The sequence below is a fragment of the Geotrypetes seraphini genome, chromosome 1, assembly GCF_902459505.1.
Source record: "Geotrypetes seraphini chromosome 1, aGeoSer1.1, whole genome shotgun sequence".
Classification (NCBI taxonomy): domain Eukaryota; kingdom Metazoa; phylum Chordata; class Amphibia; order Gymnophiona; family Dermophiidae; genus Geotrypetes; species Geotrypetes seraphini.
The window spans coordinates 89285374-89302266 of record NC_047084.1 but is presented as its reverse complement, the minus strand read 5'-3'; the positions used below and the strand labels follow the sequence as shown (position 1 = coordinate 89302266).

The following is a 16893-nucleotide window of genomic DNA, read 5'->3' as shown; positions in this document are numbered from 1 at the left end:
GAGGTAAGAACCTAATCTTTCTTTATAACCAAGATGTTGAAATCTCTTTGAATCTCATCATTCTTCTAGTTCTAACTAAGCTCGTTAAAAATTCAGTCTTTCCTTTTTTTATTAACTTTAACAGCCCAGACTTCTCAGTGATAATTATAAATATATATCATTACTAATTGGAAGTAGATAACTATGAATGATATAGTTAAAGAAGTTAAAAGACCGTGTGAATGGAGAGATGTGGTGGTAATAGTTACTAATCTTTGGTCTACCTTTTTAGAAGAGATTCACAATGCTGCAATATGGTATTTTTTTTACACATTGAGTTGCTGCAATTACATAGATATAGAATCCCTTTGAGAGTTTCCAAGGTTGGACTGTTCTTGCAAAGCCTCTTTGCCAAGCACAGTCAAACTAAACCTATTTTTATTGGTTTTCAGGGTTATTTTGCTGTTTTTGTGTGCCTTGTTTGATTTCAAACATCATAAAAGATGAAAAAAGTAGCTTGCCCTTCATTTCTATACATTGGATAGCCTGCATTACATCATAATTTAGTATTGAAGCAGCCTACAAAAAATTAAAATAAAGAAAAATTACAACAAAGCAAAACACAGTAACTTTGTGCCTCATAATAATTAAGATTCTAACCTACTATTACTCATTTCCTTCATCTTACAACTTCCTGTATAGATTAAACTAAATTATCCCATGCCTAGTATTACCTAATCCTTCTTTTATTCCTTTTCTTTTGAGATTGTGAACAAAGACTGAAGAAAGCATGTTTAAAAAGGTTTTTTAAAAATTACTTTTATCAATACATGCTCAAAAAGGTTTTTTAAAAATTACTTTTAGCAATATTACAATCACCAAAATAAAGGAAATGAAAGAAATAAGCAAGCAATACAAATAGGTAATAATAACTGCGGCGAAATAACAAATATAACTTTTATCCTCAAGATTAAGGTAAACAGGATTCAAGAGTATGGTAATAAAAAGAAAGGAAGAAATATAAGATACTATTCCAGCATTCTCAGAATGGCCTGCCTTTTAGTAGTAAACATATACTAAACCTGATCTTGAACTTTAGTCTCTTCTTTAGACACAATAAATTGTAAAAGTTTCTTGGAATCAAAACACATGATTTCTCTGTTCTCATATATCAAGACACAATTATAAGGAAAACAAAGCATAAAACAGTACCCAAAACTATAGCACAAGGCCAGGAAAGCTTGGCACTTCTTTTGTGTCACCTAGCCAAATCAGAAAAAATGCTAACTTTTGATCCCCCCAAAACAGCAGATCTATATAACAAAAATATAAATGAAAAATATTATTGTGACCTAGTGGTTAGAGCTACAGCCTCAATACCCTGAGGTTATAGGTTAAAGCCCCACGCTGCTCCTTGTGACTCTGGGCAAGTCACTCAATCCTCCATTGCTCCAAGTACGTTAGATAGAATGCGAACCTACTGAGACAGATAGGGAAAAATGAATGAGTACCTGGATGAAAACCTCATACACAACCTCCATTAATAGCTAGTATATAAATAACTTAAAAATAAATTACCAGTTCCACTGATTTCAGAAAAATTGATACTATGTACAGAATTCAAATGTGTCCAAGCTTTGACAGAACAAAACTGCATCATTCCCTATTTGTTGCATCGGCTCTAAGGCGCTCACACAGTTCAAGGTCGCATGCTTTGCTCCTCCAGGAAAAGAGTCCAGAACTTTAACTCCTTTGGCAAGCACATCTTTCAAACATACACGCTAACAAATAGAATCATGGATTGTTAATGCTGTACAAAACAGCTGCCACATTTTAAGGACTTTCTTCCTCATGACAAACCTCTCAGTGGTCTCAAGCCTCAGGACACCTTTCTGCTTGCATTTAGGTGACCTTGGATCTTTGTCAGTCTGTGCAGTTGTAGATGGTTTCTTCCAATCTCACTCAAGGTCTTCCGTTTCAGCCCCTTCAGCACCGGAAACTAATGAGTACAGATGTCTTTATGCTGGGCTGGGGTGCTCACCTCTTTAGTCTCCATACCCAAGGGCAATGGACTTCTCAGGAAAAGAACCTCCATATCGACCTGCTCAGGAAGCATGCAATAGGCAACGCTCTCAAAACTTTACAGAACTGTGTTTCTACAGGTGGTACTCATAATTACATCATTACAGACAACCAAGTTGTCATGTACTATCTGATCAAGGGGGGTGGGGTGGGGGAACATGATCTTACTCCCTATGCAAAGAAGCCATCCAAGTCTGGTCTTGGGTGACAGCTTGGGGAATATCTCTTAGGGCAGTTTATCTAGCAGGCAAACAGAATATTCTGTTTGACTACAAATTGAGCAGATTTCAACCTCACGCATGGTCTCTCAGCAAGTCTGTCTTTCATCAAATCGTCTCTCAGTGGGAAACACCAGAAATAGGCCTCTTTGCTTCTACCCTGAACAGAAAGCTTCCTTAGTTTAGCTCCGGCCTTTTTGCCCCATATTGCATGGTTCTGGATGCTTTCCTGCTTCACTGGGAGACCAACTTCCTTTATGTTTTTCCTCCAATCCCTTTCATAGGTAGGACTCTACTCAAAATTAGCCAAGATCAGGACACCATGATCGTCATTGCACCATTCTATCTAGCCCCACCAGATGTGGTTTCCAGAAAGCGTTTCTAGTGTTGGAAATTGGAACCATTTCCAACCCTGCTACAACAGAACGAGGGGTCTGCCCTTCATTCCAACCCACTCTCACTGGCTCTGACGGCATAGCTTCTTTTGCCGACCATGTAGACTCTTACCATCTTTCCTCTGCTGTTTCAGACAGTGTTCAAGCTTCTAGAAAGCCATCCATTCAAAAGTGTTACCACTTTAAGTGGACACGGTTCTCTCCCTGGTGCACCATTCTTTGGTACCTATCACTTGTCCTCTTCCATCCATGTTGAACTGTCTTCTATATCTCTCCAACTCTGATCTAAAGACCAATTCAGTCCATGCACCTTTGGATAGAAAACCCTTATCTGTTCATCCTTTTATGAAGAGTTTTGTTTCATATAAAACCTCCTATTGAGCCACCTCCAGTTGTTTGGGATCTCAGTGCGGTATATCAGATGTAAATAAAACTTGGATATGTTAAAACCATTTTGAATCCTACTTGTTAGTTGGGTGTTAGAGAATTTTGTCTTGCCTATGTTTCACAGGGTTTCATTTGGTCTCCTCTCCTGTTTAATATATATATATATATATATATATATATATATTATATATATATATATGCAAACTTTGGAGCAGATAGAAAGTAGGGACAATGGAACACCATTTTGGTTGGAGAGGCCAAAGAAACCAATCCAGCCCCTCCTACAACTTCCAAGTTTCCAAGTTTTATTTAAAATTTGATTGATCGCCTATCTTCGATTCTAGGCGTTGTGCAATATTAATTTAAAAAATGGGGGAAGACAAAAATTTGAACAAGACATATACAAACAAAAATAGACATAGCAAACAAACGAAAGGAAAAAGGAAAGAACCACAAAGGCAATAAAAGATGCATCAATGGCAAGTACAGTAGGAGTGAGGGGAAACAATTTCATTGTTGCTATATACCTTTCTAAAGGAAAAGAAGAGAGGAAAAAGAAAGGAAGATCAGTGTTCAAAAGCATCTTTAAATAGGAAACATTTTAATGCTCCTTTGAATTTATCTTGATTTTGTTCCTCTCCTAATATATAATGGCAAAGAATTCCAGAAAGTAGGGGCAGTAATTGAAAATGTCGTGTGGCAATTGCTAATAATCTTTAGTGAGGGTATGAAGAATAAGTGCTATGTTGTGGATCTTAGAACTCTAGGCGGATCATGTGGAATTTGTTGAAACTGTGTTGGATGAAATAATGGTAGGCCATGGTCCCTGTTAGGGTTTCAGGATTTTCACAAGGAATATATACGAGAGTGATGCATACTAAGGAGGCAGTGCATAATCTATCTCGTGCATAGTTATTGTGGATATCATTAAAACCCAACTAGCTGAGTACACCCTGAAGACTGAGTGTGTTTGGAGGTAAGTGTACAAGAGAACAAGTAGCAGTTTCCCAGGATGCCATGTTAACTTTGCTGTCGTGAACTATTGTGAATGTTTTTGTTGTTAACCATTTAGTTATAGGCGGTCTATAAATTTTAGAAATAAATACAGTGTTCTCCCCAGCGCTTTTCAGCCGGGCGCTCCGCCCAGCAAATTTAGATTACCGCCTGGCTGTCATCTGCCGAATCCTGCTGCCACCACTGCTTAACGCGCAGCCTGAAGAGCCGCCGAAAGACTCCCGCCGGACTTTAAAATAAACAAAACCCAGCAAGCGACTCGAACCCGGCTTCCCTCCGAAACCGGAAGTTACGTTGGGGGGGGGGGGGTAGAGAAGAGAAGCCGTCACGGACCATTAGAGCAGTGTTTTTCAATCTTTTTTGGGCAAAGGCACACTTGTTTCATGAAAAAAATCACGAGGCACACCACCATTAGAAAATGTTAAAAAATTTAACTCTCTGCCTATATTGACTATATATAAAGTAATTCTCTTGAATAGGAATCAAATAAACACAAAGAAAGTATTTTATAATTACTTTATTATGAAATATTAAGTAATCAGAATAGTGAAAAATTATAAAATACTTTATTCAGTGCGAAACCTGTTTGGCTGAACACAAAGCTGATATTCTGGCTGGAATCGAAGAAAGACACACACGTAGCTCTTCGTCAACAGCTCTCAGTCTCTCTCTGTATTTGGTTTTTATAGCATACAAAAATAGACAAATATACCCTCCATCCTTTTTATTAAACCACAATAGCAGTTTTTAGCGCAGGGAGCTGCGCTGAATGCCCAGCGCTGCTCTTGACGCTCATAGGCTCCCTGCGCTAAAAACCACTATTGCGGTTTAGTAAAAGGTGACCATATTGTAAAATATAGACAGCAGATATAAATTCAGAACTGTGCATAGTAAGTGAAGGGAAGTTTTCATCTCTGGGAATTTACCCAGTTAACTATTAAGTTATTTGGGCAAATTCCTTTGAAAACTGTGGTAATAGTGCCTCCACTTTGCTAAATTTAAAATAAAATCATTTTTCCTACCTTGTCTGGTGATTTCTGGTTGCACTTTCTTCTGCTGACTGTGCATCCAATCTTTCTTCCCTTCTATCAGCCTGTATGCTTTCTCTCCTCCACACCTCATTCCCTCCCCCAACTTTTTCTTCCTCTCTCCCTGACCTTTCTTTCTTTTTCTCTTCTTTCCTTCTGTTTCCCTGCCTGCCCCCTTTCTTTCTTTCTCCCTGCCGTTCCCCAAGCCACTGCCACCGCCGCTGCCATCGGGGAACAGGACCCACCAATGGATAACAGGCCCCAAAGCCGACGCCGACGCATGCTCTCCCTGACGTCAATTCTGCAATAGGAGAGGAAGTTCCGCCCAGCCAGACAGCGATTGGCTGGCCCGAACTTCCTCTCCGACTGCAGAATTGACGTCAGGGAGAGCATGCGTCGGCGTCGGCTTTGGGGCCTGTTATCCATTGGTGGGTCCTGTTCCCCGATGGCAGCGGCGCCAGTAGCTCGCCAAGGCAAAGTGAGTCGATCACCCAGGACAAAGTGAGTCCTGGGTGATCGACTCACTTTGCCTTGGCGAGCTACTGGCGCCCCTGCCTCGGGCCCCCTGTCAGCTCCGGGCCCGGCGGCCCTGCGTCACACCAGGCAACATCTCGCGGCACACTAGTGTGCCGCGGAACAGCGGTTGAAAAACACTGCATTAGAGCACCGGAGCATGTGGGAGATAGGCCTGCCACGGAAGGAAGCTTACTTGCTCTTGCTTACTTCAGGCCTTTCTCGCTGCCGGGTCCTGCCTACTTTCTGTTTCCGCGAAGGCAGGACCCGGCAACGAGAAAGGCCCGAAGTAAGCAAGAGCAGCAAGTTGTAAGCTTCCCTCTGTCGCTGACCTTTGGGAGATAGGTCAGCGACGAAGGGAAACTTGCAACTTGCCTTTGTCTGTAGCGAATCTGCCGGGTGTGAGAGACGGCGGGGGGGGGGTTAATGGGAGGAAAAATGCTGCTGTACCCAATTAGAGGGGGAGGGGGAAGAGAAATGCTGGTGCTTCTGCTGTACTCAATTGTGGGGGGGGGGATTTAAGAGAAATGCTGATGATGCTGCTGCTGTACCCAATAGGGGGAGGGGGAAGAGTCATGATGCTGCACACAATTGGGGGGAGGGTGAAGAGAAATGCTGCTTCTGCTGTACCAAATTGGGGGGAGGAAAGAGAAATGCTGGTGATACTGCTGTATCTAATGGGGGGAGGGGAAGAGAAATGCTGCTGCACCCAATTGGGGAGAGAGAGGGAAGGAGGGAGAAGGAAGATCAGGAAAAGGAGGAAAGAGATGCAAAGACCATGGGAGGGAGGGAAAGGAGATACCATACCATGGAATGGAAGAGAGAGATGTCAGGGCATATGGGGGGGAGGGGAAGCAGGGCCAGATTAAAGGATAGGCCCAGTAGGCACAGGCCTAGGACCTGAAATGGTCAGGGGGGTCCCGCCAGTGCTGTGCTTTGGGGCCTCACCCTTGCTGGATATGCTGGCAGCAGCAGCAGCAGCCTCATCATCATCCTGGGCACCTCCTCAACCCGATCTGACCCTCCTATCTCTCCCTCCTTCCCTCATCAGTGACGTGCCAGAGGGAATCACGGCAGGAGAAAGCCCTGAAGCAGCCTGCTTAGAGTAGAGCAGTGCTGTTTAGAGTCTCGTGATGGGAGGAGGAAGAGATAGGAAGGTTGTGGGGGGGAGAGTAGCAGTCTGCCCCGGGTACTCAGCCTGGCATCATGAACTTCTTCGGCTAGCAACAGCATTTACAATTCACTGCTGTTGCCAGCTTCAGGCCTTCCTCTCTGCCGGGTCCTGCCTACTTCTGTTTCTATGAAGGCAGGACCCGGCAGAGAAGAAGGCCCGAAGCTGGCAACAGCAGCGAATTGTGAATGCTGCTGCCTGAAGAAGTTCATGACGCCAGGCCTTGGGTGACAGAAGGAGGAAAGGGAGCAGAGGGGGAGAGACTTGCTGCACCCAACTGGAGGGAGAAAGAAGATGAGGGAGGGAATGAAACGAGATGCCAGGGATTGGAGGGAAGGAGGAAAGTATGCCAAACCAAGGGAAAAGGAAGGGGGAAAGGAAGAAGAAGATGTCAGAGCATGGAGGGAGAGGGAGAGATGGAAGAAAAGGAAAGAAGTGAGATGTCAGAGAATCAGGGAAGGGAAGATACCAGACTGTGGGGTGCAAAGGAAAGAAAGGAGAAGAGAGAGTTCCCAGAGCATAGGGGATGGGGTGTTGACAGAGAGAGAAAAATGGAGAGGTGGCAGAGCTGAAATCAATCATGTACAAAGGAGAAGAGAAGGGGGACAGGATAGACAGTTTATTGAAGGAGCATAAAAAGAGGGAAGATGCCATATGGAACGGGGAGAGGGTGGACAGTGGATGGAAGGGGCTGATGCTGCATGGAAGACAGAGCGGACAGATGCTGGCTAGAAAGAAGAGTGAAGACAAGATGATTAAAGCAGAAACGACAAAAGGTAGAAAAAAATTTTTTTGTTGCTTTACGTAGAATCAAGTAGTATTGTATCTATTGATTAAAGTTTATAAATAGGAAATGGAAATAAGGCAGTTTTTTGGGGTCTAAACCCCTTTCCTCAGGTCAGGACAAGATACCATACCATAACAGCAGGGGTGCCCAAATGGTCGAGCGCGATCGACCAGTAGATCATAAAGGCAATGTGAGTCAATCGCGTTGCCTTGGCAATCTTTTTCTTCCTGCCTCCCTGAGCCAGGCCAGGTGCGTACAAGCGCCGGACTCATAAGACTTCACCTCTGACGTCAATTCTGACGTCAGAGAGGAAGTTCTGGGCCAGCCAATCGCTGCCTGGCTCTTCCTCTCCGACGTAAGAATTGACATCAGAGATGAAGTCTTGTGAGTCCAGCGCTTGTACATTCCTGGTCTGGCTCGTGGAAGCAGGGAGAAATCGGCATGGTGGCTTAGGGGGTAGGGAAAGAATCGGGGAAGTGGAGAAATTGGCGCGATGGCTTGGGGGGGGGGCAGGTGGTGAGAGAAAGAAAGAGAGACAGAAAGAAAAGGGGAGGGGCAGAAAGAAAAAATATTGGATTTATAGCCAGAAGAAGGAAGTGCAAACAGAGACTCATGAAATCACCAAACAAAAAGGTAGGAAAAATGATTTTATTTTCAGTTTAGTGATCATAATATGTCTGTTTTAAGAATTTATATCTGCTGTCTATATTTTGCACTATGGCCCCCTTTTACTAAACCGCAATAGCGGTTTTTAGCGCAGGGAGCCTATGAGCATCGAGAGCAGCACAGGGCATTCAGTGCATCTCCCTGCTCTAAAAACCAGTATTACAATTTAGTAAAAAGGGAGGGGGTATATTTGTCTATTTTTGTATAGTTGTTCCTGAGGTGACATTGCATAGAATCGTCTGCCTTGACCTCTTTGAAAACCCGCGGAATATAAATGATAATTAACATTTTCTCTTCGTACAGTGTGCTTTGTGGGTTTTTTTTTAATTTTATTGTTGGTAGATCATTTTGACTTGGTCATTTGAAAAGTAGCTCGCAAGCCCAAAAAGTGTGGGCACCCCTGCTGTACAGTCATTTCTTGTATGACTGGATGAGCTATATTTATCTTTTTTTTTTAGTTGTTTAAATTCATGCAGAAATAAATGGCTAGATTGAACATAATGACTTCATTAATGCCTTTCCCTTTTTTAGACCTCTATACCATTTGAAAGAGGGCAAATACTTCTTAAATTTAGTAAAAATATTCTGGTACAAGTGTCAAACCTTAAAAAAGGAAGTCATATTGAGCATTGGAAAATAATAATAATAATTAACTAATAAAAATAGTATACATTTAGGGCTCCTTTTACTAAGTTCCGATAGTGGTTAGCGCGCGGAGGAATTGCCATGCGCGCTAGATGCTAACGCCAGCATTGAGTTGGCGCTAGTTTTCCCACGTAGCGCAGGGGTTTGCGCGCGCTAAAAATGCTAGCGCACCTTAGTAAAAGAGGGGGTTAATTTTCCCCACCACCAAATTTCCCCATCCCGCCCCACCCGGCTACTTTTTCATGCCACCCGGCTGGAAAACATTTCTGGGGAGAACACTGTAAATAGATATATTTTGTAGAATTGTTATTGCATGTAGTTGTAGTTCTTTGTCCTCAAGAATGTATAGAGTAAATTAACCTGAGGCATATTTCTTTACAGTCTTCCATATACCAGTAGACTTGTGAAGACGCTATTGTACAACTTCATCAGGCAAGAGAGAAGCCCTCCTCCAGGGTCTCACATCTTCCAGCAGCAGGCTGATGGGGGAGGACTGCTTTATGGAATTGCGTCAGGAGTGGCAAGTAAGTTCAATTCCGTCCTTCCTCCCCTCAGTGTAAACCATTTTAAAGAAATCTTTATTGGATATCGCCTTCAATAAAACATTATCTTATGTACTGTTTCATTCTGTTAAAAATAAAATAAAATGGGATGGAATGAAAAACAGTGTTCCGAAACAAATCCATTCAGGAACCTGATAGCAAGAGTTTATGCAAAGCCCCCATGATTCTTCTGTAAGAGTAGGCTTCAGCCAAACTGGATGCTCTGCTACAGTAGCCGTTTTTATAGGCTGAATCACCTGCGGTTTGCAAAATATAAACAGGTATTAGTTTATCTTCCTAAAACTGGTGCAGCTCCACTGCGGTACACCATGGTAGAAAGAGTATCTCTCGACTTTGATTAGAGCAGGGGTGTCCAACCTGCGGCCCCGTGAAGGCTCCAGTCAAGGGCGATGCAGTGTTTTTCTCTGCTGCCCCCGGGTGTTTACCGTCTTGCCGTCTCCCTCCTCTGTCTTGCTGCAGCGTTGGCGCAGCCTCAGAAATATTTTTATTCGGCCAATGTGACCTAGGGAAGCCAAAAGGTTGGACACCCCTGGATTAGAGCATTTGAATGCGGACATCTATAAAGTCTGCTGCCACCATGTTGTGGATGTGCATAACCCTGGAGAGGAATGCAACACCAGTTTGCCCCTGATGTGAGCTAAAGTCCTTTGTTGAGTTATCTATCAGATAAATACCATTGATATGATGCAAATGTGCTTTTTTGTTTTGAACTGTTTTTCTACTTTATTAACTTAAGACACTCTTTGATTTGCTGACAGTTTTTTGATTGACTTATTAAATCTGTTAAGTATGTATTTTTTGCTTGTTGTTAGGACCTCTACTTAAACAGGAACACTAGCTCCCTCTGTTTGTCTGAATCGCATATAAATTACTAACCTTGGTTTTTCTGTCATGTCTTGGCATAAAAATGGCAGATGACGTTTAATGCGAGCAAGTGCAAAGTGATGCATGTGGGAAAGCGGAACCCGTACTATAGCTACGTGATGCAGAGTTCCTCATTAGGAGTCGCCACCCAGGAAAAGGATCTAGGTGTCATTGTTGAGGATACGTTGAAACCCTCAGCTCAATGTGCGACGGTGGCTAAAAAAGCAAATAGAATGTTAGGAATTATCAGGAAAGGAATGGAAAACAAAGATGAAAATGTTACAATGCCCTTGTATCATTCTATGGTACAGCTGCACCTCAAATTCTGTGTGCAGTTCTGGCCGCCATATCTCAAAAATGATATAGCAGAATTAGAAAAGGTACAGAGAAGGTCGACAAAATGATAAAAGGGATGGGACGACTTCCCTATGAGGAAAGGTTAAAGCAGCTAGGGCTCTTCGGTTTGGAAAAGAGACGGCTCAGGGGTGACATAATAGAGGCCTATAAAATAATGAGTGTTGGAAAGGGTAGATGTGAATCGCTTGTTCACTCTTTCCAAAAATACTAGGACTAGGGGACATGTGATGAAGCTATTAAGTAGTAAATTGTTAGAAACAGGATTCTGGGCTTGATGGACCTTCGGTCTGTCCCAGTATGGCAATTCTTGTTCTTATGTTATTCTTTCAGCTCCTTTATATCTTAGGAGGCTCATTGTCCCATATGTACCTTCATGAAATAAAAATAGATAACAAGGATATTGTGATCCTGAGGTTCTTTTTTCTCCTCTTTTTTTTTTTTTGCGTGAATTCAAAACACTTTTTTTGATTGGAGATGCCTGTTCCCTAGGAGTTAGTTATACAGTAGCAAAAGTTTGGTTTATCAGGGACCCAAACATTGCTTGTTTTAAAAGCATCTGAATATTTAAACAATGGCAGACATTATTTTATTGTTTCTGAATATGATGGACGTTTTATCTTCCATCTAATGGCAGAAGTACTCTGCTAATCAAATTCAGCATTTTAATGAATTCTTAAATGAATTTTGATGTAGGTCAGAAGTTTTGTGAATAAATTACTGTAGTGTCTGTCATTGTGTCTGAATGTCCTCCTGGAGGCAGTAGAACAGCACAATTCTCATCGTCACAGAGTTCAGTACTGAGAAGCAGAAGCTTGAATGGGAGACTAGCACGCCATAATTCCCCACTTTTTCTTCACTTAGACAAATTTTAAAAAGGAACAAAATGAATTTTTGGTATTTGTGTGCTTAATTTGGAACATAGAGGTAGATAAAGGAGGCAATCCTATAAAAAGGTTGCCAAAGTTTAGGCGCTTAGAGGGTCTTTTACTAAGGCGCAATAGTTGATTTACGCGCGCTAAATGCTAACACGCCCATTATATTCTATGGACGCGTTAGCATTTAGCGCACGATAAATCGGCTAGCACGCCAGAGTAAAAGACCCCCTAAATTTCTGCAGGCTGTGAGCCTATTCTGTAAAATCACTTATGCCAGAATGGCACTTTAAATCTAGGCAGTTTATTATGGAATGAGGAAGATAGCTTTTAAAAGAGGTGCCCTGCTGAATCAGGCTATTGGCTGTCAAACCCAGTAGCCAGTCAGTGTTACCTGGAGTGTCTGTTAAATCCCACATAGGAAATAGAGAATGACAAGGGGAAAAAATTTGTCCCCGTCTCTGCCCTTTCCCTATGAGCTCATCCCCGTCCCCGCGACCTCGGTCCACCTCCCCGCCCCATCCCCGCGAGCTCGGTCCCCGTCCTGTCCCCGCAAACCATCTGATTCCATCTGCACAAACCATCTCCTTTCTGTGTTCCTATCTCTCCTCTGTATCTGTATACTCCCTCCTGTGTCCGGCATTGCTACCCCTGTGTCCATATACCATCCCCATGTATCTCCCCTTTATGTCTCTGTCCCTATGCCCCCCATGCACATAATTCTTCCTCCCCATCTATCTCCCCTTTCTGTCTCTATCCCTGTGCCCAACAAAAAACAAATTGCAGACAGATAGGTACAAGATGCAGGCAATGTTTATTATACCAAATATTTAATGTAGTCAAAAATACCACCTTATAACAAAACCAAGGGACCCGACATGGTCCGTGTTTCGGAGAACACGCCTTCTTCACAGGTCCATGGTAGATAAGGAATGAAATAAAGCGCAATAAAAAGGTATAAAAGAAACGCCTGTATAGCTTAGATTCTCTAGCCGAATATGCAATGCGGCAACAGTCAAAATGAAACAAAGACGCCACGATGAGCCTACAGATAAAAATAGGGGGCAGTCTAAAACGTGGGCAGTAGCGATTGGCTGGTGGACGTATCCTGGCGTCTTTGTTTCATTTTGACTGTTGCCGCTTTATTTCATGCCTTATCTACCATGAACCCCTGAAGAAGGCGTGTTCCCTTGGTTTGTTATAAGGTGGTATTTTTGACTGCATTAAATATTTGGTATTGCCTGCATCTTGTACATATCTGTCTGCAGTTTGTTTTTTGCTTGTCGCTTGGTGTACTGCAGACTCTGGATTTCTTTTTGTGTTGCTTGTTTTGTCCCTATTCCCCCCATGCACATCATTTCCCCTCTCTTCCTTTTCTACACCACTGTGTCTCTCTCCTCTCCAACCCCATCTAGCTTCTTTCCCTCTTTCTCCCCCCACTTCCAGCATCTGACTCACCTGCCTGTCCTCCCCTTTCTCAATATTTGTCTCCCTCTTCATCCACTTGGCCCAGCATCTTTTTCCCTTTCACTCCCTCCTTCCTGCTGTGAGGGAACACACGTGGTCATGGATTGCGCGGTCCAGCAGCCCCCTCCCGCCCGATTGCCGCGTCATACCATCTCCCTCCCTCCCTTCCCCTCACCTTATGTGCCGAATTGTTCTTCTCCCAGCGGCACGCTCTCAACAAGTCGCGTGTGGCTGCTTCAGTTGAATCTTCTCCTCTGACACAACTTCCTGTTTCCAGTTGCATCAGAGGAGGAGTCAACTGAAGCAGCCGCGCCTGACTTGTTGAAAGCATAGCACAGCCACAGATCTGCTGACCTCCATGCACCCCCAGAGCCGCTGCCTTTCATATACCTGTGAGTTGTGCTGCCTCTGATCCGCTGTATGTTGAACCGAGCAGGGCCTTGGCACATCTTTGCATGCTCAAGGCCTACTACTATAATTAATTATTTCTGTAGTGCTACCAGACGAATGCAGCGCTGCACAGAGTCAGAAAGAATAAGAAAACAGTCCCTGCTTGAAAGAGCTTACAATCTAAACAGGCAAGATAGGCAAACAGGATGTCATGGCTATAGTTAAGGGGAACGGTTAATCAGCGGGCTGGGTTGGAGGGCAGAGGAGTAGGGTTAAGGATTGAAAGCTATATCAAAAAGGTGGGTTTTCAGTCTGCTTTTAAACAAGGGAAGGGGCTTGACGAACAAACTCGAGTAATTTATTCCAGGCATGGAGGGCAGCTAGATGAAAGGAATGAAGTCTGGAATTGGCAGTGGAGGAGAAGGGTAACGCTAAGAGTGACTCATCTGAGGAACGGAGTTCTCTGGGAGGTGTATAAGGAGAGAGAAGTGAGGAGAGATATTGAGGGGCAGCAGAATGAACACACTTGTCGGTCAGCAATAAGATCTTGAACTGTATGCGATGGCGGATAGGGAGCCAGTGAAGTGACTTAAGGAGAGGGGTGACATGAGCGTAGCGAGGTTGGTAGAAGATGAGTCGCGCAGCAGAGATTTGCACAGATTGCAAGGGGGAGAGGCAACACTGAGGGATACCAGTTAGGAGTAGATTGCAGTAATCTAAGCGTGAGGTTACAAGAGCTTAGACAAGGGTCCGGGTAGTGTGCTCAGAGAGGAAGGGGCAAATTTTGGTGATACTGAAGAGATAGAAGCAACAGGTCTTAGCAGCTTGTTGGATATACGTAGAAAATGAGAGGTCAGAATCGAAGATCACTCCAAGGTTGTGAGCAGAGGAGACTGGAACAATGACAGTATTATTTACAGAGATGGAGAAAGGAGGAGGAGCGCAGAGGGTTTAGGAGGAAAGAGGAGCAGCTCAGTCTTAGACATATTTAGTTTCAGATGATGGCAGGACATCCAGGCAGCAATGTCAGCCAAACAAGCAGAGACCTTTTCTCAGAATCTCGGAAAGGGCAGGAGCTGACAGTCCCTAAGCATATACAGATTCTCAAGGCCCTGCCAGTTCAACATATAAGTAGATCAGTAGAAGCACAACCCACAGGTGTATGGAGGGCAGCGGATTGGCGGAGGCACAAACGGGTATATGGAGGTCAGTGACTCAGGGGGTGAGGGCATGTATTGTGGATAGCGGCTCTGGGTTGGGTGCGTGTGTTGTGGATAGTGGCTTGGGGGGAGGGGGGGCGCTCCTATAAACAGGATAGTGACGCAGAGTTCATCAGGGAGTAGGAAGAGGACGGACGTACCCGGTGGTCAGTTGGTGGCTCAAATATAAACCAAGACCCCCATTTTTGGGCCATTTTTTTTTGGCCCAAAAATCTCAGTTTATGTTAGAGTATATGCAGCAACTGGCATAGTGCCACTGAATATTGCTTAGGGCACCAAACTCAAAGCCAGCTAAGTTGGGGGCATACTGGATGTGGTGTCAGCACTTGGCCACTTAGAGCTGATATTCAGCCTTTAAAGCGACCAGGTTTACTACACAAGTCTATCCTGTTTTTATGCAATAACCCAGGGCTGCTTAAATGATGAATATTGACTTAAGGGGCTATGCCTTAGCCGGCTTTAAAACAACTCGAACCAAAGCCTGCACAAGTTCCAGCTTTGATTATCCAGTAATAACAGTGGTGGAGGTGAGCAAATTGCTGAATATTGACCATCCTTATTTTCTTAAATATTTTTTTAAATGTCCTAGCAGTTAGTTTCACAGTGTGTCTCCTAATCTTAGAGCTATTGGAAAACCTAAATAAGCTTTTCCCATCAACTTGATCACACAGCTCCTGTGGGGTTTTTTTTGTGTTTTTTTTAAACTTCCATCATGTCTCATGTCACATTTCCAAGCTAAACCCACTGAACTGTGTTTTATAAAGGAGTCTTTCTACCCCCTTAATCTTTTTTTTTGTTGCCTCTTCTTTGTGTCTTTTCTAGTTTTGCTGTTATCTTGCAAACCCGGAAGTTATACCCACAGGATTCCCGTAATCCCCATTCCTGTGCAGCTGTCTAGTGTGAACTGAATAATGGGTTTGATCAGTTTAGCTAGAATTTATGAGTTACATAAATTCTTGTCCCTTGTTAACAATTTCTAGTGCACTTCTGTTTGTGAAGGAGGCCTGTATATCACACCAATGTAAATACATTTTCCATTCTCTTTTTCCAGATTGACCTATAGTGCCTCTTCCTTTCCCTGCAGGTCCTGCAATTGTATGGCTTTAATATCATCTTTAACATAGAACTCCACTCCTCCTCCTTTTTTCCCCCACCTTGGGCTGATGCTGTAAAATTGCAGTTAAAATCCTGTGAGTCGCTGTGGCGCTGCTAGAGTGTCCAATTTGAAAATGGCGATTGATGTTGAAACAATTTCGCATGCAAATGAGTTTCATGGAGATTCGCCATAATCCCATCCGATCAGTTGTTGGAAAAGCGACTGACCTGTGTGCAGAGCTGGCAGGAGAAGTCAGAATAGCTGAGCAGCAGGGGAAGCCCCAAAGCAGCCTCCTGTCACTCAGCTGTTTGGAGCAGGAAGACTTTCTTTTTTTCATAATAATAATAATAATAACTTTATTTTTGTATACCGCAGTACCATGGCAGTTCAGAGCGGTTTACAGGGGAAGAGACTGTACATTTACAGTGATGAAACATACAAGACAGCACTGTTACATATAAGATAGAGGTGATACAGATAAGACATTCCATTTAGCATAGCGTTTCATTTAATTTAGACATTCAGGTTAACTTAGCGAGTCGGAAGAGAGAGGTTGGGTGGTCAGAGGAATTTATCAAAGAGATAGGTTTTTATTGTTTTCCTGAAGGTTTGATAGGAGGGTGAATTAGTGATGAGGTGGTAAGACATTTATTCCATTTGCCTGCTTGGAATGCTAGAGATCTATCCAGCTGTGCATGTGTTACAATATCTGTCCCCAATTTAAAAAAAAAAAAAAAAAAAGTTGTGCTGCCTTCCCCCCTCCCCCTTAATGACGGTCCCCGGACAAAAAAAAAATTGGCAGGAAGTATGCCCCCTCCCTCCTGCCTCAACCACCCAGACACCCCCATGCACCCTCCTACCCCAGTACCTTGTTTGGAAGACAGCAGGGAGGACGGTCACTCCCTCCTGCTGGCAGGTCTACTTCTTCAAAATGGCAGGCCTTCCCCTTCCCGGGTGCTTCCTGGTATGCAGTGGGGAGGGGGCCTAAGATCAATCAGAGTCTTCGCAGTGGATCCCAGGATACACCTGAGAAGAAGGCCCACATTTATTTATTTATTTGGTTTTATATGCTATCTTCCCAGAAGAGTGCAGAACGACAAGTTTACATATATAATAAAGTGTATTTATATAAAGTGATGGTAAACATAGAAACATAGAAGATGATGGCAGATAAGGGCC

The 16893-nt window shown here is 43.4% G+C and overlaps 1 protein-coding gene across 3 annotated transcripts in view; it reads left to right on the top strand.

Annotated features, from left to right (window-relative positions):
- The window catches only part of DYM (dymeclin), a 685706-nt gene that overhangs the window by 181107 nt on the left and 487706 nt on the right, over positions 1-16893 (top strand). For all 3 annotated transcript variants that reach the window (XM_033934792.1, XM_033934784.1, XM_033934800.1), the window contains exon 8: positions 9267-9409. In XM_033934792.1, the coding sequence (XP_033790683.1) occupies positions 9267-9409 (143 nt within the window). The remainder of the gene's footprint in view (positions 1-9266; positions 9410-16893) is intronic.